At 45.1% G+C, this 21,802-nt stretch overlaps 1 protein-coding gene across 4 annotated transcripts in view; it reads right to left on the reverse strand.

Annotated features, from left to right (window-relative positions):
- The window catches only part of nr2c2 (nuclear receptor subfamily 2, group C, member 2), a 542,318-nt gene that overhangs the window by 209,102 nt on the left and 311,414 nt on the right, over positions 1–21,802 (reverse strand). For all 4 annotated transcript variants that reach the window (XM_068051311.1, XM_068051312.1, XM_068051310.1 and 1 more), the window contains 2 exons: positions 15,968–16,145; positions 2,446–2,567 (listed from right to left, as the gene is read on the reverse strand). In XM_068051311.1, coding sequence (XP_067907412.1) covers positions 2,446–2,567; positions 15,968–16,145 — 300 coding nt within the window. The remainder of the gene's footprint in view (positions 1–2,445; positions 2,568–15,967; positions 16,146–21,802) is intronic.

Below are 21,802 nucleotides of genomic sequence, written 5' to 3' on the forward strand. Positions count from 1 at the left end.
GAATTCTCTACCCCAGAGGGCTGTGGAAACTCAGTCACTGAGTGTGTTTAAAGTAGAGATTGACAGAATTCTAAATATCAAAGACATAAGGAGATCTGGGGATAGTGTGGGGAAAAAGGCATTGAAGTGGATGATCAGCCATGATCGTATTGAATGGCGGGGCAGGCTCACTGGGCTGAATGGCCTACTCCTGCTCCTATGTTCCAGAAAAGCATCTGCGATACCACACATGTTTGCCCAACTACCAACTGCCACCTTCCATCACCCTTTACCCACCCAACGTAACCTTCACCCTTCCCCTGTTACCATAGATCCTCCCCCGATTCCCGTGGACCAGCTCATCATTAATTTGTACATGCCATCCCTCCCCCAAGTCCCTACTCCCGTCACCATCCAACTGCTGACTCTCAACCTTGAACCTCCTAGAATCCTTGCATTGTTACAGATTCCCAATCCCCTCCCTCTGATGACCTCAAATACCCAGTCCGAAGTCTCGAACTTCCCCCCTATCACATACAATTGCCCCCTGTGACTGTGATGGTACCTTCTGCCAGCCAGTACCCTGATGTGGACACACAGGACTCCGACGCTGACAGCGATCCTCCCTCCTTTTAGACCTCTCATGACCATCAGTTTTCTGACAGGAACACATCAACCCACTACCCTCTGCAACCACACACAGCCAGCCTCATCATCAAAATCAGCCACTACACACCTTGGACGCTGCCCTCCTCCCTCCCCTGCTCCTTCAGGCACCCCATACCCCATCCTGTCCTCCCCTCCTCCCCTCCTCCCTTTCACTGCTCTATGCACCCAATTTTCAAACGATATTTGATAAGTTGCCACATGAAAACTTGTTCAAGATAAGGGCTCATGTGGTTAAGGGTAATATATTAGCACAGATAGAGGATTGGTTCAAGGCCAGAAAATCAAGAGTAGGAACAAATGGTTCATTTTCAGGTTGGTAGGCTGTCACTAGTGGGGTGTCGCAAGGATCAGTGCCAGGGCCTCAGCTATTAACAATCTATATTAATGACTTAGATGTCGGGCCCGATGTAGGGTGCTATGTATCCAAATATGCTGATGATACAAAGCTACGTGGGAAAGCAATCTGTCAGGAGGACACAAAGAGTCTGCAAAGGGACACAGACAGGTTGTGAGAGTGGACAAGAAGGTGGCAGCTGGAGTATGATGTGGAGAAATGTGAGGTTATTCACTTTGATAGGAAGAATAGAAAACAGAAGATTTTTTTAAAGGTGAGAAACTATTAAATGTTGGTATTCAGAGGGATTTCGGTGTCCTTATACACGAAACACAGAGTTAACATGCAGGTGCAGCAAGCACTTAGGAAGGCAAATAATCTGTTGTCCTTTATTTCAAGGGGTTGGCATGCAAGAGTAGGAAAGCCTAGCTGCTATTGTCTAGGGCTTTGATGAGACCACACTTCGAGTGCTGTGTACAGGTTTGGTCTCCATACCTAAAAAAAGTATATCCTTCCTTTTAGAAGGGGATGCAACAAAGGCTCACTAGATAGATTTTTGGGATGAGAGGATTGTCCTCTGAAGAGTAATTGAGTAGAATGTGCCGATATTCTCTGGTGTTTAGAAGAATGAGAATATATGATTCTGAGAGGGCTTGACAGGCTAGATACTGAGAGGCTATTTCCCATGGCTGGAGGATCTAAAACAAGGGGTCAAAGTTTCAGAATCAAGGGTCGGCCATTTAGGACTGAGCTGAGGAGAAATTTCTTCACTCAGAAGGTTGCGAATCTCTGGAATTTTCTACCCTAGAGGGCTGTGGATGCTCAGTTGTTGGATATACTTAAGGCTGATATCAACAGATTTTGGACTCTAAGGGAATCAAAGGATATTGGGATCAGGTGGGAAAGTGGAGTAGAGGTCGAAGAACAGTCATGATCTTACTGAAGAGCGGAACAGGCCCGAGGGGCCGAATGGCCTACTCCTGTTCCTATTTCTTATATTCTTACACCCCCTCTCCCAAAGACTTGTGATGCTCCCTTATAGTGTTACTCAGTAACCCTAGCACCCAACATTCTGCATTACTTGCTGTATCTCTACTGATGTTAATCCAGCTCCTTCACACTCTCTCAGTAACTCCCTTCAGTGCAATGTTACTGACTGCATCTCTACCGTTGTTAATCCAGCTCCGTCACACTCTCACTCAGTAACTCCCTTCAGTGCAATGTTACTGACTGCATCTCTACCGTTGTTAATCCAGCTCCGTCACACTCTCATTTTGTAACCCCTCTCCGAGCACCCTGCATTACTGACCGTCCCTTTACTGATGTCAATCCAGCTCCTGCACACTCTCACTCAGTACCCCTCTCCCAACACCCTATGTCAAAGAACAGACTTGGTAGTTTGGAGCAAGGTGTAGCAGTGAACCAGAGTGTGATGGGAAAGATGAGTGAATTGCAAGGCTTACCCTAGGGCCTGGAATGCTGGAATGGATCTGGCCCAGTGCATGGAGAGGAAGAGAAGTCTGGAGGCAGATTCACAGATGTAATGCACATTCAGGTACTCAGGCATCGGGGTGGGCATGGTCAGCTGTTAAATAAACCAAACCAGCAAGCTGTTATTCATCATGGCCCTTAATTACACAACTACAAACCAGTACTGTAGACTAGTATTTAGATAGTTTCACAGTTATACACTATCACATTACATAGGTTACTATTTACAACATAGAAACAGGCTAATCGGCCCAACAGGTCTGTGCTGATGTTGATGCTCCACACGAGCCTCATGTCAATATAATTATCTCACTTATGACAATAAATGGCCTGAATGCCCCAGATTGGGAGAGAATCAGGCAGGATTCATGCTGCTTCTACTCTCAGCTTTTACAAACAGAACTACCTTTCTAAGGCTTCATTTTTGACTCCTTTTTTTATACTAGAATCATTGAAACATACATAATGAAAGGAGGCCATTTGGCTTGTCATGCCTGTGCTCACTCTTTGAAATAACAGCCATGTTTAGTACGACATCTCTGTTTTTTTCCTGTATACCTGTAAGCTCTTCATCCTCATGTACAGGTCCAACACGCTTTTAAAACTAATTACAACACCAGCTTCCACCACCATTTCAGGTGCAGCGTTCCAGATCCCAACAACAGAGTGAAAAATGTCTCCTCATTAAAGCCTGGCTCGGGTATAAAATTAAAACACGACCCGGGCCCAACCTGACAACAGCCAACACAAACACGACCCGAGCCCGAGTCCTTTAATTTTTTTTAAATGCCCAACCTAACCCGAACCCAACACATGGTAGTCGGGTTTGGTTGGGTAGCCAGGCTTTACTGCAGAGTACGGAGTCCGGACTGCACGTTTCTCGCCTTGACGTCCTGAATGTTCATTTGAAGATTACTTCCTGAAGCAAGACAGCCACACCTGACCCGAGCCTGAATGCTGGACCCGGAAGAGAGACCCGACCCAACCTCGACACGTTGTTGGATCTGATCAGGTTCGGGTCGGGTAGCCACGTTTTACTCCTCATCTCCCGTCTGGATCTTTTGTCAACAATTTTAAATCTATGACCTCTGCTTACTGACTCATTCTCAGAGGGAACAGCCTTTATGTACTCTATCAAAATCTCTGTTCACCTTGAAAACCTCTAATAGGTCACCTCTTAACGTTCTCTGTTCCAAAGATAATTGTCCTAACTTTTCCAACCTCTCCTCTTCACTTAAAACCTCAACCCTGGTAACATCCTGTTAAACCACCTGATCAACTTGCCCTGCCCACTTTAAGGATTGCTAAATTAGGATTAGAAAGGTTTTAGTCAAACTGAACCATGATTCTTTCTTAAAATAAAAGCAAAGTACTGCAGATGCTGGAAATCCTCCAGCTGCATCCTTTCTTGGTGGCTGTCAGGGACCGCTTTTATGAACCATGGTCAATTGTTAGAAACACAGGAACATAGGAAATAGGGGCAGCTGTAGGCTATTCAGCCCCTTGAGCCTGTTCCGCCATTCAACTAGAACATGGCTGACCTTCTACCTCAACCGCAATATCCCCTTATCCCTTGATATCTTTACCATCTAGAAATCTATCGATCTCTGTCTTAAATATACTCAATAACTGATCCTTTACAGCCCTTTAGGTTTTATTTTAATTAGTTTATGGGATGTGAGCGTCGCTACCTGGGACAGCATTCATTGCCCATTCCTAAATGCCCTCGAGAAGGTGGTGGTGAGCTGCAGTCTATGTGGGGTTGATACACCCACAGTTCTCTTCGGAAGGGAGTTCCAGGATTTTGACCTGGCGACAGTGAAGAAACGGCAATATAGTTCCAAGTCAGGATGGTGTCTGGCTTGGAGGGGAACTTGCAAGTGGTGGTGTTCCCATGCATCTGCTGCCCTTGTCCTTCCAGATGGTAGAGATGTCGGTTGGGAAAGTGCTGTCTAAGGTGCCATGGTGCATTGTTGCCACTGTGTGTCGGTGGGAGAGGGAGTGAATATTTGTGGATGGGCAGCCAATCAAGCGGGCTGCTTTGTCCTGGATGGTGTCGAGTTTCTTGAGTGTTGATGGAGCTGCACACATCCCGGCAAGTGGAAAGTATTCCATCACTCTATGACTTGTGCCTGGTTGATGGTGACAGGCTTTCGGGAGTCAGGAGGTGAATAACTCACTAGTCTCTGACCTGCTGTTGTAGCCACGGTATTTATATAGCTACTCCAGTTCAGTTTCTGGTCAATGGTAACCCTCAGGATGTTGATAGTAGGGGATTCAGTGATCATAATACTATTGAATGTCAAGGGGAGATGGTTAGATTCTCTTTTGTTTGAGATAGTCATTGCCTGTCACTTGTGTAGCACGAATGTTAGTTGCCATTTATCATCCCAAGCCTGGATATTGTCCAGGTTTTGCTGCATTTCAACAAGGACTGCTTCGCTTATCTGAGGAGTCGTGAATGATGCTGAACATTGTGCAATCATCAGCAAACATCCCCACTTCTGACCTTCTGATGGAGGGAAGGTCATTGATGAAGCAGCTGAAGATGGTTGGGGCCTAGGACACTACCCTGAGAAACTCCTGCAGCGATGCCCTGGGACTGAGATGATTGACCTCCAACAACCACAATCATCTTCCTTTGCGCTAGGTATGACTCCAACCAGTGCAGAGCTTTCACCGAGTCCCACTGACTCCAGTTTTGCTAGGGCTCCTTGATCCTATATTCGGTCAAATGCTGCTTGATGTAACGGGAAGTCACTCTCACCTCACCTCGAGTTCAGCTCTGAACCAAGACTGTGATGAGATCAGTAGCTGAGTGGCCCTGGCGGAACACAAACTGAGCATTTGGGTGGAGAATTCCAAAGATTCACCACTCTCTGAGTGAAGAAATTCCCCCTCATCTCAGTCCGAAATGGCCTACCTCTTACTCTGAAACTGTGTCCCCGGTTCTAAACATGTCCTGCGGCCCCTGCAGCCAGCGGAACATCCTTCCTGCATCAACCCTGTCAAGCCCTGTAAGAATTTGTAAGCTTCAATGGGATAACCTCTCAATCTTCAAAACGCTAGAGAAGAAGAACAAAGAGAACAAAGAACAGTACAGCACAGGAACAGGCCATTCAGCCCTCCAAGCCTGCGCCGATCTTGATGCCTGTCTGAACTAAAACCTTCAGCACTTCCGGGGACCGTATCCATCTATTCCCATCCTATTTATGCATTTGTCAAGATGCCTCTTAAACGTCGCTATCGTACCTGCTTCCACCACCTCCCCCGGCAGCAAGTTCCAGGCACTCACCATCATCTGTGTAAAGAACTTGCCTCGCACATCCCCTCTAAACTTTGCCACTCTCACCTGAAACATATGTCCCCAAGTAACTGACTCTTCCACCCTGGGAAAAAGCTTCTGACTATCCACTCTATCCATGCCATTCATAACTTTGTAAACCTCTATCATGTCGCCCCTCCACCTCCGTCGTTCCAGTGAAAACAATCCGAGTTAGCCAACCTCTCCTCATAGCTAATGCCTCCAGACCAGGCAACATCCTGGTAAACCTCTTCTGTACCACCTCCAAAGCCTCCACGTCCTTCTGGTAGTGTGGCAACCAGAATTGCACGCAATATTCTAAGTGTGGCCTAACTAAAGTTCTGTACAGCTGCAGCATGACTTGCCAATTTGTATACCCAAGGCCGCGACCGATGAAGGCAAGCATGCCGTATGCCTTCTTGACTACATTTTCCACCTGCGTTGCCACTTACAGTGACCTGTGGACCTGTACGCCCAGATCTCTCTGCCTGTCAATACTCCTAAGGGTTCTGCCATTTACTGTATACTTCCCACCTGCATTAGACCTTCCGAAATGCATTACCTCACATTTGTCTGGATTAAACTCCATCTGCCATTTCTCCGCCCAAGTCTCCAACCGATCTATATCCTGCTGCATCCTCTGACAATCCTCATCACTATGCGCAACTCCACCAACCTTTGTGTCGTCCGCAAACTTACGAACCAGACCAGCTACATTTTCCTCCAAATCATTTCTATATACTACAAAGAGCAAAGGTCCCAGCACATATCCCTGCGGAACACCACTAGTCACATCCCTCCTTTCAGAAAAGCACCCTTCCACTGCTACCCTCTGTCTTCTATGACAGAGCCAATTCTGTATCCATCTTGCCAGCTCACCTCTGATCCCGTGTGACTTCACCTTTTGTACCAGTCTGCCATGACGGACCTTGTCAAAGGCTTTACTGAAGTCCATACAGATAACATCCACTTCCCTCATCAATCATCTTTGTCACTTCCTCAAAAAACTCAATCAAATTAGTGAGACACAACCTCCCCTTTCACAAAACCATGCTGCCTCTCGCTAATAAGTTTGTTTGTTTCCAAATGGGAGTAAATCCTGTCCCGAAGAATCCTCTCCAATAATTTCCCTACGACTGACGTAAGGCTCACCAGCCTATAATTTCCTGGATTATCCTTGCTACCCTTCTTAAACAAAGGAACAACATTGGCTATTCTCCAGTCCTTTGGGACCTCACCTGTAGCCAATGAGGATGCAAAGATTTCTGTCAAGGCCCCAGCAATTTCTTCCCTTGCCTCGCTCAGTATTCTGGGGTAGATCCCATCAGGCCCTGGGGACTTATCTACCTTAATGCTGTGCAAGACACCCAACACCTCCTCCTTTTTGACAATGAGATGACTGAGACTATCTGCACTCCCTTCCCTAGGCTCATCATCCACCAAGTCCTTCTCTTTGGTGAATACTGATATAAAGTACTCATTTAGTACCTCGCCCATTTCCTCTGGCTCCACACATAGATTCCCTTTACTGTCCTTGAGTGGGCCAACCCTTTCCCTAGATGCCCTCTTGCTCTTTATATACGTATAAAAAAGCCAGGAAAGATCTAAAGGGAGAGCAAAGAAGAGCGAGGAAAGGAGACGAGAAGTCATTGGCGGATAGAATCAAGGAAAACCCTAAGGCTTTCTATAGGTATATCAGGAATAAAAGAATGACTAGAGCTAGATTAGGGCCAATCAAGGATAGTAGTGGGAAGTTGTGTGTGGAATCAGAGGAGATAGGGGAAGCGTTAAATGAATATTTTTCGTCAGTATTTACAGTAGAGAAAGAAAATGTTGTCGAGGAGAATACTGAGATACAGACTACTAGGCTAGATGGGATTGACGTTCACAAGGAGGAGGTGTTAGCAATTTTGGAAAGTGTGAAAATAGATAAGTCCCCTGGGCCAGAGGGGATTTATCCTAGGATTCTCTGGGAAGCCAGGGAGGAGATTGCAGAGTCTTTGTCCTTGATCTTTATGTCGTCATTGTCGACAGGAATAGTGCCAGAAGACTGGAGGATAGCAAATGTTGTCCCCTTGTTCAAGAAGGGGAGTAGAGACAGCCCTGGTAATTATAGACCTGTGAGCCTTACTTCGGTTGTGGGTAAAATGTTGGAAAAGGTTATAAGAGATAGGATTTATAAGCATTTTGAAAAGAATAAGCTCATTAGAGATAGTCAGCACGGTTTTGTGAAGGGTAGGTCGTGCCTCACAAACCTTATTGAGTTTTTCGAGAAAGTGACCAAACAGGTGGATGAGGGTAAAGCAGTGGATGTGGTGTATATGGATTTCAGTAAGGCGTTTGATAAGGTTCCCCACGGTAGGCTATTGCAGAAAATACGGAAGTATGGGGTTGAAGGTGATTTAGAGCTTTGGATCAGAAATTGGCTAGCTGAAAGAAGACAGAGGGTGGTGGTTGATGGCAAATGTTCATCCTGGAGTTTAGTTACTAGTGGTGTACCACAAGGATCTGTTTTGGGGCCACTGCTGTTTGTCATTTTTATAAATGACCTGGATGAGGGTGTAGAAGGGTGGGTTAGTAAATTTGCGGATGACATGAAGGTCGGTGGAGTTGTGGATAGTGCCGAAGGATGTTGTAGGTTACAGAGGGACATAGATAGGCTGCAGAGCTGGGCTGGGAGATGGCAAATGGAGTTTAATGCGGAAAAGTGTGAGGTGATTCACTTTGGAAGGAGTAACAGGAATGCAGAGTACTGGGCTAATGGTAGTGTAGATGAACAGAGAGATCTTGGTGTCCAGGTACATAAATCCCTGAGAGTTGCCACCCAGGTTAATAGGGCTGTTAAGAAGGCATATGGTGTGTTAGCTTTTATTAGTCGGGGGATCGAGTTTCGGAACCACGAGGTCATGCTGCAGCTGTACAAAACTCTGGTGCGGCCGCACCTGGAGTATTGCGTGCAGTTCTGGTCACCGCATTATAGGAAGGATGTGGAAGCTTTGGAAAGGGTGCAGAGGAGATTTACTAGGATGTTGCCTGGTATGGAGGGAAGGTCTTACGAGGAAAGGCTGAGGGACTTGAGGTTGTTTTCGTTAGAGAGAAGGAAGAGGAGAGGTGACTTAATAGAGACATATAAGATAATCAGAGGGTTAGATAGGGTGGATAGTGAGAGTCTTTTTCCTCGGATGGTGATGGCAAACACGAGGGGACATAGCTTTAAGTTGAGGGGTGATAGATATAGGACAGATGTCAGAGGTAGTTTCTTTACTCAGAGAGTAGTAGAGGCGTGGAACGCCCTGCCTGCAACAGTAGTAGACTCGCCAAATTTAAGGGCATTTAAGTGGTCATTGGATAGACATATGGATGAAAATGGAATAGTTTAGGTCAGATGGTTTCACAGGTCGGCGCAACATCGAGGGCCGAAGGGCCTGTACTGCGCTGTAATGTTCTATGTTCTATAATCCATTAACTTCTGTAGAAAAATTTAAAACCCAAAATGCCAGAATATTCCAATGGGGTTTATTGTTGCAGCACTATCACTAAAGATTGTACACATTTCAGAAAAAAGTAATGTTATCACAGATGCTTTGTCATGGATTTAACTTACTTGCGTTACATGTGTAAAGATGGTACAAAGCAAAATTATGCCGACTACCAGTAGAGTGAATGAGGTGCATGAGTGCAAAAATATGTTTAAAATGTTTTCAACTACTGTTTTTACGTTGTAATGAAACGCATTCAAGAATGGCGTTTCATTTCACCAAGGGCGGAGGTATTACAAGAGGTTTTATTTTTGAACAAAAATCTTAGAATTCCGTTTTAAAAAACTGAGAAAAGGATTTTTGTTCAGTGGACATTGACCTGCAAATAGCTGAAATTTTTTGATGTTGATACTGTACAAAAGAACTGGCAAGCAGGTAATTTCAAGGAAACAGCAAGGGGGTTGTGACCTCCTAACAGCAACACCTTTGAATGACAGAGGAGACTCTTTGTAGGGCCATGTGATCGGCTCAGCAAGGTTTTTGCATTCACTTTGGACTTTAAAAAAGTGAGTTGGACAAAGAGTAGGCAGTTGAAATTCAACCTGACCTGCCTGGAGACTCTCCATAAATAAAACTCCCTCCATAAAGGAAACCTGTATCTCTTGCAAAGAAATCCTGTATGATGGCAGATTCCTATTGCCTCCTGTCTCTGAAGAATTCCTGCATCAGTGTGGTTCCTGTACCCTCCTGTGTTTTGGGAAATCCCGGAACCTGAAGAAAGCTTCTATGCTGTATTGCCACTGAGAGTTCGAAGCTGACCTGTTGCTACACCCCTGCTGAAATACCTATGTGACACCTGCTGCAGACGAATTGCCTACCCATCACAGACTGTTCGTCAACCTCGCCTGGACAGACATCTGACTATTCGATTCTGGGACACCTCACCAACCTGAAAACATTCTACCAGAACAAGACAATCTCAATTATTTTATCTTTTCCTATTTATTCCAAAGAAACAGCTGTAACCCAAAAAATCCTTTTTCCCCGGTTAACCGGTTTTTGAATGTATGCATGAAGGTTAAAAAAAATAAAGAGTTTTAAAAAATCTTTTTGGCTAAAGATTTAACTCATCATTGTTTAAGACTTAGTTTATTAATAAATAGCTAATGCTGTCGTTGCTGAAAGAAACTTGGTTGGTGTGTGCTTTATTCTAGGGGATAAATAAAGTGTCTAATTGGCTATTCTTCAGTTGGTGGGAAAATTTATTGATATGCTGTGACCCATGGAGAAGCGGGACTTAATTAACAGTGCATTTCTCCCGCCTTGGTCATAACACTGTATTCAAATCTTTTTGCAATTAAGACTAACCTACCGTTTGCCTTCCTAACAGGGAAATGGCAGATAATTAAAACCAATATTTTGCATCGGTCTTCATGGTGGGGGACACTGTAAACATCCCACAGATATCAGATAAGCAAGGAGCTAATGGGAGGAAAGATCTCGCAACAGTCTCTCTCACAAGGGACAAAGTATTTGACAAACTAATGTGGCTAAAGGCAGACAAGTCACCAGGACCTGATGACCTACATCCAAGGGTTTTAAAGGAAGTGGCTGCAGAGATAGTGGAGGCATTGGTCGAAATATTCCAGAACTCACTGGATTCCGGGAGGGTCCAAGCAGATTGGAAAACTGCGAATGTGACGCCCCTGTTCAAGAAGGGAGGGAGACAAAAAAGCAGGAAACTATAGATGAGTCAGCCTAACATTGGGAGTTGGGAAAATGTTCCCAACATTAAGGAAGAAATAACAGGACATTTAGAAAAGCTTAACGCAATCAGAGTCAACATGGTTTTGTGAAAGGGAAATCATATTTGATAAATTTGCTCGAGTTCATTGAGAATATAACAAGCAGAGTTGATAAAGGGGAACCAGTGGTTGCAGTGTATTTAGATTTCCAGAAGGCATTCGATAATGTGCCACATAAAAGATTACTACACAAGATAGAAGCTCACGGTATTGGGGGTAATGTATTAGCATGGATTGAGGATTGGTTAACTCACAGAAGACTCTCAAGGCGGGATTAATGGGTCTTTTTCAGGTTGGAAAGACGAAGGTGGAGCCACAAGGATCAGTCCTCGGGCCTCAATTATTTACTATCTATATTAATGACTTGGAGGAGGGCCAGAGTGTAATATATCCAAATTTGCTGACGGAACAAAAATAGGTGGCGAGGGGGGCATGTTGTGATGAGGACATAAGGAATCTGCAAGGGGATATAGATAGGTTGAGTGAGTGGGCAAAAACCTGGCAGATGGAGTTTAATGTAGGAAAATGTGAGGTCATGCACTTTGGTAGGAGGAATCAAAAGGCAATCTATTATTTAAATTGAGAGAGACTTCAAAAAAGTGCAGCACAGAGGGATCTGGGTGTTCTTGTGCATGAAACACAAAAAGTTAGCATGCAGGTGCAGCAAGTAATTAAGAAGGCAAATGGAATTATGGCCTTTATTGCTCGGGGGTTAGAGTTTAAAAATGGGGAAGTCTTGTTACAACTGTACAGGGTGTTGGTAAGGCCACACCTGGAGTACTGTGTACAGTTTTGGTCCCCATATTTACGAAAGGATATACTGGCATTGGAGGCAGTTCAAAAGGGATTCACTAGGCTGATTCCTGGGATGAAGGGGTTGACTTATCAAGAACGACTAAACAGGTTAGGCCTTTATGCATTAGCGTTTAGAAGAATGAGGGGGTGATCTTATTGAAACGTACAAGATTCTGAGGGGGCTTGACAGGGTAGATGTTGAGAAGATGTTACTACTAGGGGGAAATCTCGAACTCAGGACATAGTCACAGAGTTCGGGGACACTCATTTAAAACTGAGATGCGAAGGAATTTCTTCTCTCAGAATGTCTGGAATTCTCTACCCCAGAGAGCTTTGGAGGCTAGATCACTGAAAGTATTTAAAGAGGAGGTAAATAGAGTTTTGAAATATTGGGGAGTTGAGGGCTATGAGGAGCTGGCCCAAAAGAAGAGTTGAGGTCTGGGCAGATCAGCCATGATCTTATTGAATGGCAGGGCAGGCGTGAGGGGCCAAATGGCCTATACCTGCTCCTATTTCTTATCTTCTAATTGCTTGCTGCATCTGCATGCCAGCTTTCAGTGACTTATGAACAAGGCCGCTCAGGTCCCTTTGGACATCAACACTTTCCAAACTCTCACCATTTAAGAAATACTCTGCACCTCCATTCCTCCTACCAAAGTGAACAACCTCACATTTATCCACATTATATTTCATCTGCCATATTCTTCCTCACTCACCCAGCCTATCCAAATCTCCTTGAAGCCTCTTTGCATCCTCCTCACAACTCGCATTCCCACCAAGTTTTGTGTCATCTGCAAACTTGGAAATATTACAAAACTGATCCCAAGCGAAATCACTGATATAGATTGTAAACAGCTGGGGTCCAAGCACTGATCCTTACGGTAACCCACCGGTCACAGTCTGTCAACCTGAGAATGACCCATTTATCCCTACTCTCTGTTTTCTGCCTGTTACCCAATCAGCAATCCATGTTAATATATTACCACCCCGCCGAATCCCATGCACTTTAATTTTGCTTAGTAACTTCCTATGTGGGACTTTATCAAAAGCCTTCTTAAAGTCCAAATACACCACATCCACTGGTTCCCCCTTATCCATTCTGCTAGTAACATCCTCAAAAAAACTCTAACCAGTCTGTCAAACATGATTTCCCCTTCATAAATCCATGTTGACTCTGCCCAATCAGACCATTATTTTCTAACTGTCCAGTTATCACATACTTTATAATAGATTCCAGTATTTTCCCTACTAACGGCGTCAGGCCAACAGGTTTGTAGTTTTTCGTTTTCTCTCTCCCCTCTTTCTTAAACAGCGGGGTTAAATTTGCAACCTGCAGACTTTATAGAATATTGAAAGATGATCACCAATGATCCACTATCCCTGTAGCCATCTCTTTCAACATTCTAGGGTGAAGATAATCGGGTCCCGAGTATTCGTCAACTTTCAGTCCCAATAATTTCTCCAATACTACTTTTTACCTAATTCTAATTTCTTTCAGGTCCTCATTCTTACTAGACCCTTGGATCCCAAGTATTTCAGGAAGACTTCACATATCTTCCTCAGTGAAGACAGGCACCAAGTAATTATTTAGCTGAACAAAAGCAAAATACTGCGGATGCTGGAAATCTGAAATAAAAACAGAAAGTGCTGGAAATACTCAGCAGGTCTGGCAGCATCTGTGGAAGAGAGAAGCAGAGTTAACATTTCAGGTCTGTGACCTTTCATCAGAACTTGAGTACAATCTATATTTATATTTCTTGCCAGTTTATATTCATATTCTATTCTTTCTTTATCAATTTCTTGGTCCTCCTTTGCTGGATTCTAAAATCTCCCAATCCTCCGGCTTAGGAGTTTTTTTTGGCAACTTTATTAGCCTCCGCCTTTGATCTAATGCTATCTGCAACTTCTTTTGTTAGCCACAGCTGACTCGCTTTCCCTATTGGGTTCTTTTGCCTTAAAGGAATGTATGTTTTTTGAAAACCATGCATTAATTCTTTAAATACTAGCCATTGCCTATCTACCGTCAAACCTTATAATGCATTTTTCCAATCTACCATGGCCAACCTGCTCCTCATACCTTCATAACTGCCCTTGTTTAGATTAAAGACCCTAGTTTCAGATTGAACTACATCTTTTATAAACTTAATGGAAAATTCTATTACACTACAGTCACTTTTCCATAAAGGTTCTTTTACCACCAGATTATTAATTAGCCCTTTCTCATTGCATAATACTAGATCCAAAATAGCCTGTTCCCTCGTTGGTTCCTAAACATATTGTTCCAGAAAACCATCTTGGACACATTCCAGGAATTCTTCTTCCACAGCATTGGTGCTCATTAGATTTATCCAGTCTATATGTAGATTTAAGTTAACCACGGTTACTGCATTGCCCTTGCTACATGCACTTCTAATTTCCTGATTTATGCCATGCCCTACATTACCACTACTGTTTAGTGGCCTGTAAACCACTCCTACCAATAACTGTTGCCCCTTGCTGTTTCTTAGTTCCACTCAAACCGATTCTACATCCTGTTCTTCCAATCGAAGATCCTCTCTCTCTAACGCACTGATCCCATTCCTCATTATCAGCACCACTCCAGCTCCTTTTCCTTTTTGCCTATCTTTCCTAAATGTCAAATATCCTTTAATATTCAGTACCCAGTCTTAGTCACCCTACAGCCAAGCCTCTGTAATGGCAATTCAATCATACCTGTTTACTTCTACTAGCGCCATCAACTCACCTACCTTGTTGTGAATGCTGCATGCATTCAAAAAGAGTGCCTTTAATTCTGCCTTTTTAACACTATTCTGTATTTTGTCCCTGGTTGGTTCTAGTATTTGTTTCTGCTGCCTTCCACTTTCATTCACAGCTTTTGTACTTCCCAAAACCAGCTTTGTTTTTCTCATATATATATATATATAAAATAAAAGCAAAATACAGCAGATGCTGGAAATACTCAGCAGGTCTGGCAGCATCTGTGGAGAGAGAAGCAGAGTTTTCGTTCCAGGTCAGTGATCCTTCTTCAAGACAGTTTCTCCTATCTGAATTCCTTCGCAGGTTCCCAACACCCTAACAAGGTACTTTAAACCCTCCCCAACAACACTAGCAAATCTCCCCACGAGGATATTAGTCCCAGTCCTGTTAAGGTGTAACCCGTCCATCTTGTACAGGTCCCACCTGCCCCAGAACCAGTCCCAACGCCTCAGGAATCTAAAACCCTCCCTCCTAACCCATTTTTCCAGCCACATGTTCATTCACTCAATCTTCCTATTTCTATACTCACTATATGTTACAAGCAGCATTACAAAATAGATTAAAATTGACTGTAAACATTGTTCTGTTCAGTCACATAATATCTGCAAAATAAATCAGCCTGTTGGTTTATAATTGGCCTTCCAGAATGCAGGAGACACACATGTGGGAGCAGGTGCAAGATTATGATATTGGTCTTTCCTGAAGTCTGGTGCCCAAAGCTGAACACAGAATTCCAAGTGGAGTCTGACCAAGGTCTGTACAACTGAAGCAGAAATTTCACCCCTTTGAATTCCAGCCTTTTTCAAGTAAAAGCTAACATTCCATTAGCTTTTTTGATTACTTTTTGTAAACCGTGCACTAGTGTTTAGTGATTTGTGTACATGGGCACATCTGGGGAGTTTTAAACTTCCCTTTGAACACTTGCTCTTCTGTCTGCAACCTATCCTCAGTGCTACATAGCACCGTGTTACGCTGGGTACCCCTCTGCTCAGCTGTTCAGGAAGAGGCAGGAGGCCAGGAATGCCCCTCACGTCTCGCCCCAACGCTGGGAAAGCCCGAGACCACAGGGTACCATGAGAGGACAGACGCCTGCCAGATGGACTTTGGTCTCTTTTCCTCTCCCCTCGTACTTGGGGAAATGGGTATTCTCTGGAGATAAAGGTGAGGAATACTGCGTCAATATAGGTGCCAGCCAAGTATTAATGGACAGCATTCATTGCGCTGGGTCAGAGGCATGCAGGGAGGGATTAAATACCACAGATCACGATGTTGGATCAGGGATTATGGCATTTACTGAAATCATCCGCATTGGAAACTGTATCATTCGGGGTTTATCCCGGTCAAGATAACAAACCTTGAAGATTACATGGGTGTCTGTCAGTAAAGGTCCTTCCACCTCTATTATGGGCATCGATTGATCTCTGCTCATCAGCTGGATATTGGCTCCTCCTACAGCTTCCAAACCTTCCATCAGACTAGGCACACAGCTCCCATCCGTAGGGCTCAGTGCTTTCGCCAAAGTGTCAAATGCCCTGTAGTAAAGAACACATCACTAGTGCTTTGCTCCTACTCACAGTGTAGTATTACAGCACCACACAGCAACTACTAGAAATATACTCTATATGCAACATGTTGTCCTTTAAAAGCCCTATGTCATTTCTTGGGTAACTCAGAGCATCCGTGTTCTTTTAAGAAACAGTCATGTGCGTGGTAAAGAGATCTGTTTCTGAATCCCAGCTTATACTCACAGCTGGGCTCCTCTGAGAGGCTCACTGACCAAGTTGAAATGCAGTTGACAGTAAATGGTGTCCAGACTATGAAAGAAACGATAATGCTCAGAGATTCACCAGCACCTGCTGACTCTTCAGCTTGAAAGGTACACAGTGCAAGAATAAATTAAATATTTAACTGCCATTGAATCCAAATAACTACACGCAGGCATAAAGCCTCTTGCTGCAAAGCTCAGTGCAACACAAATGCACACAATCCTTCAAGTTAACAGCAACAAATTGCATTTATATAGCGCTTTTAATGTTGTTTAAACCATCCCAAGACACTTCACAGAAGTGTTATCAAGCAAAATTTGACACCAAGCCACATAAGGAGATATTACGACAGATGATCAAGAGTTTACTCAAAGAGGTAGATTTTAAGTAGCACCTTAAAAGGAGGAAAGCGAGATACAGAGACGGTGAGGTTAAGGGAGGGAATTTCAGAGCTTACAGCCTTGGCAGCTAAAGGTACGGTGCAATGGTGCAGCTATTAAAATCAGGAATGCTCAAGAGGCCATTATGGGAGCAGCGCTGATATCTTGGAGGGCTATGGGGCTGGAGGAGATTAAAGACATAGGGAAGAGTAAGGGAACGGAAGGATTTAAAAACAAGGATGACAATTTTAAAATCAAGGTGTTGCCAGACTGGGAGCCAACGTAGGTCAGTGAGCACAGGGATGATGGGTGAATGGAATTTGGTGCAAGTTAGGATATGGACAGCAGAGTTTTGGATGTGCTCAAATTTATGTAGGGTGGAAGATGAGTGCCCAGCCAGGAGAGCATTAGAATAGTCATGTCTAGAGGTAACGAAGGCATGATGGAGGGTTCAGCAGCAGATGAGCTGAAGCAGGGGCGGAGGCGAGCAATGGTGTGGAAGGGGAAGTTGACGGTCTTGGTGACTGAATGGATAAGGGGTTGGAAGTTCATCTAAACATCAAAGACAATAATGTTGCAAATGTATGTGTGACCAAGTAAAGCATCTTTGAAGGAAAAGGGCCAGTATGTGTACAGCAATAGATAATCATGCAGTTTGGCCACCAATAATCTCCAAATTACAAACTTAATTTGAGTAAACAGGTTTAAAATTCATGACCTGCAGGATCTGATCTTCTACCTTCACTATTACCTTCTCTGGCTGATCTTTCATCCTCACCATGAGCTTTAGCATGTCTCCCTGCTCCCTCTGCATACCCTGCAGAGTCTGACCTTTTTCCCTCACCATACCCCGCAGAGTCTGACCCTTCTCCCTCACCATACCCTGTAGTGACTGACCCTTCTCCCTCACCATACACTGTAATGTCTGACCCTTCTCCCTCACCATACCCTGCAGAGTCTGACCTTTTTCCCTCACCATACCCCGCAGAGTCTGACCCTTCTCCCTCACCATACCCTGTAGTGACTGACCCTTCTCCCTCACCATACACTGTAATGTCTGACCCTTCTCCCTCACCATACCCTGCAGAGTCTGACCTTTTTCCCTCATCATACCCCGCAGAGTCTGACCCTTCTCCCTCACCATACCCTGTAGTGACTGACCCTTCTCCCTCACCATACACTGTAATGTCTGACCCTTCTCCCTCACCATACCCTGTAGTGTCTGACCTTTCTCCCTCACCATACCCTGTAGTGTCTGACCTTTCTCCCTCACCATACCCTGTAGTGGCTGACCCTTCTCCCTCACCATACCCTGTAGTGTCTGACCCTTCTCCCTCACCATACCCTGTAGTGTCTGACCTTTCTCCCTCACCATACCCTGTAGTGACTGACCTTTTTCCCTCACCATACCCCGCAGAGTCTGACCCTTCTCCCTCACCATACCCGCAGAGTCTGACCCTTCTCCCTCACCATACCCTGTAGTGTCTGACCTTTCTCCCTCACCATACCCTGTAGTGTCTGACCTTTCTCCCTCACCATACCCTGTAGTGTCTGACCTTTCTCCCTCACCATACTCTATAGTGACTGACCTTTTTCCCTCACCATACCCCGCAGAGTCTGACCCTTCTCCCTCAGCATACCCTGTAGTGTCTGACCTTTCTCTCTCACCATACCCTGTAGTGTCTGACCTTTCTCCCTCACCATACCTGTAGTGTCTGACCTTTCTCCCTCACCTGCTGAGGAAGTCGTGGACAGCACGTTTTGTGAGGTGGTCACACTGCAGGTAATGGCTGCACAGGCAGAAAAGAGATGGGTGACCACCAGACAGAGTAGTAGGCGCAGGCAGGTAGTGCGGGGTCCCCTGTGGCCATCCCCCTCTCAAACAGATATACTGCTTTGGATAATGTTGCGGGGGGAGGGGTGGGGTATGACCTCCCAGGGGAAAGCAGCAACAGCCAAGTTCATGGCACCACGGAGCGCTCTGCTGCACTGCAGGGGAGGAAAAGGGTTGGAAGAGCTTTAGTGATAGGGGATTCTATCGTAAAGGGTGCAGATAGGCGTTTCTGTGGCCACAAACGAGACTCCAGGATGGTATGTTGCCTCCCTGGTGCTAGGGTCAAGGATGTCTCGGAGCGGCTGCAGGACATTCTGAAAGGAGACGGTGAGCAGCCAGAGGTCGTGGTCCATATTGGTACTAACGACATAGGCAGGAAGAGAGTGAGGTCCTGCAAAGTGAAGATAGGGAGTTAGGCAGAAGGTTAAAAAGCAGGACCTCGAGGGTTGTAATCTCAGGATTACTCCCTGTGCCACGTGCTAGTGAGAGTAGGAAGAGGAGGATTAGGCAAATGAATGCGTGGCTGAAGAGCTGGTGTAGGCCGGAGGGCTTCAGCTACTTGGATCATTGGGATCTCTTCTAGTGCAGAGGTGACCTGTACAAGAAGGACGGGTTGCATCTAAATTGGAGGGGGACCAATATCCTTGCAGGGAGGTTTGCTAGCACTACTCAGGAGGGTTTAAACTAGTCTTGCAGGGGGGTGGGACCCAAAGTAGTAGTCTCTCAGATGAGATAGTTGAGGCAATTGTAGAGGTTAAAGCAAGCAAGTCCAGTAGGCAGGCCGGGCAGGGGCAAGACAGGGAGCGTGGAAGGTCTGGTAGGCTAAACTACATTTACTTTAATGCAAGAAGCCTTACAGGTAAGGCAGATAAACTCAGAGCATGGATCGGTACATGGGATTGTGATATTATAGCTATTATGGAAACATGATTGAGGGATGGGCAGGACTGGTAGCTCAATGTTCTGGGGTACCGATCCTTCCGGCGTGACAGAGGTGGAGGTAAGAGAGGAGGGGGAGTTGCACTATTGATTAGGTAGGACATCACGACATTTCGAGAGGATACCCGGGGGGAATGTCCAGCGAGGCCATAAGGGTAGAACTTAGAAATAAGGAAGGGGTGATCACTTAGATGGGATTATACTATAGACCTCCCAATAGTCAAAGGGAAGTGGAGGAGCATATATGTAGGGAAATCGCAGATAGGTGTAGGAATTATAGGTTTGTAATAGTAGGTGATTTTAACTTCCCTAATATTGACTGGGACTGCCTTAGTGCTAAGGGATCAAATGGGGAATAATTTGTTAAGTGTGTCCAGGATAGTTTTCTGAAGCAATATGTGGATGGCCCTACTAGAGAAGGGGCTACACTTGACCTCCTTTTAGGAAATGAGGATGGGCAGCTGGTTGATGTGTCAGTGGGGAAGCACTTTGGGACCAGTGACCATAACTCTATTAGCTTCAAGATAGTTGTGGAAAACGATAGGACTGGTCCTCAGGTTGACCCTTGAGGGTCTGGTCAGGACAAAGAAGGAGGCATATGTCAGGTATAGGCAGCTGGGATCGAGCGAGTCCCTCGAGGAGTATAGGGGATGTAGGACTACACTTAAGAAAGAAATTAGGAGGGCGAAAAGGAGCCATAAGATTTCCCTGGCAGATAAGATAAAGGAGAATCCTAAAAGATTCTGTAAGTATATTAAGAGTAAAAGGGTAGCTAGGGAGAGAGTAGGTCCCCTTAAGGATCAGTGTGGCAATCTATGTGTGGAGCCACGGGAAATGGGCGAGGTCATAAATGAATATTTCTCGTCCATATTTACCGTGGAGAAGGTCATGGAAGCTAGTGAGTTCAAGGGAGGAAACACCGATATCCTGGAGCATATCAACATTACAAAGGAGGAGGTGTTGGAGGTTTTGAAGCGCATTAAGGTGGATAAATCCCAGGGCCTGACCAGGTGTATCCTAGGATGCTATGGGAAGCAAGGGAGGAGATTTCTGGGGCCCTGGCAGAGATTTTTGTATCATCGTTAGCCACGGGTGAGGTACTAGAAGACTGGAGGATAGTTAATGTTGTGCCTTTATTTAAGAAGGGCAGTAGGGATAAGCCAGGGAACTACAGGCCGGTGAGCCTTACATCAGTGGTGGGAAAGCTATTGGAAGGGATTCTGAGAGACAGGATTTATATCCATCTGGAAAGGCACGGTCTGATTAGGGATAGTCAGCATAGCTTTGTGTGTGGGAAATCATGTCTCACGAATTTGATTGAGTTTTTCGAGGAGGTGACCAAGAGGATTGACGTGGGCAGGGCGATGGACATTGTCTACATGGACTTTAGCAAGGCCTTTGAAAGGTCCCGCATGGTAGGCTGGTCCAGAAGGTTCGAACACATGGGATCCAGGGTGAGCTAGCAAATTGGATACAAAATTGGCTTGGTGACAGGAGGCAGAGGGTGGTAGTGGAGGGTTGTTTTTCAGATTGGAGGCCAGTGACCAGTGGTGTGCCGCAGGGATCGGTGCTGGGCCCTCTGTTGTTTGTCATATATATTAATGACTTGGATGTGAATGTAAGGAGCATGATTAGTAAGTTTGCAGATGACACCAAACTTGGTTGTATAGTGGACAGTGAAGGTTATCTAAGGTTACAACAGGATATAGATCAACTGGGAAAGTGGGCAAGGGAGTGGCAAATGGAATTTAATGCAGACAAGTGTGAAATGATGCATTCTGGGAAGTTAAACCAGGGCAGGACATATACAGTGAATGGCAGGGCCCTGGGGAGTGTTGTTGAGCAGAGACCTTGGGGTGCAAGTACATAGTTGCCTGAAATAGCAACACAGGCATGCTTGCCTTCATCAGCCAAGGCACTGAGTACAAGAGTTGGGACGTCATGTTACATAACGTTGGTTAGGCCGCATTTGGAGTACTGTGTGCAGTTCTGGTCGCTGCACTACAGGAAAGATGTGATTAAGCTAGAGAGGGTGCAGAAAAGATTCACAAGGATGTTGCCTGGTTTGGAGGGCGTGAGTTATAAAGAGGGATTGGATAGGCTGGGTCTGTTTTTCCTGGAGCAAAGGAGGCTGAGAGGGGACATGATAGAGGCATATAAAATTATGAGAGGCATAGATAGGGTAGATCGCCAGAGTCTGTTTCCCATGGTAGAGTTGACTAAAACTAGAGGGCAAGATTTAAGGTGAGAGGGAGGAGGCTTAAAGGGGA

The sequence above is a fragment of the Heterodontus francisci genome, chromosome 19 (genome assembly GCF_036365525.1).
Source record: "Heterodontus francisci isolate sHetFra1 chromosome 19, sHetFra1.hap1, whole genome shotgun sequence".
Classification (NCBI taxonomy): Eukaryota; Metazoa; Chordata; class Chondrichthyes; order Heterodontiformes; family Heterodontidae; genus Heterodontus; species Heterodontus francisci.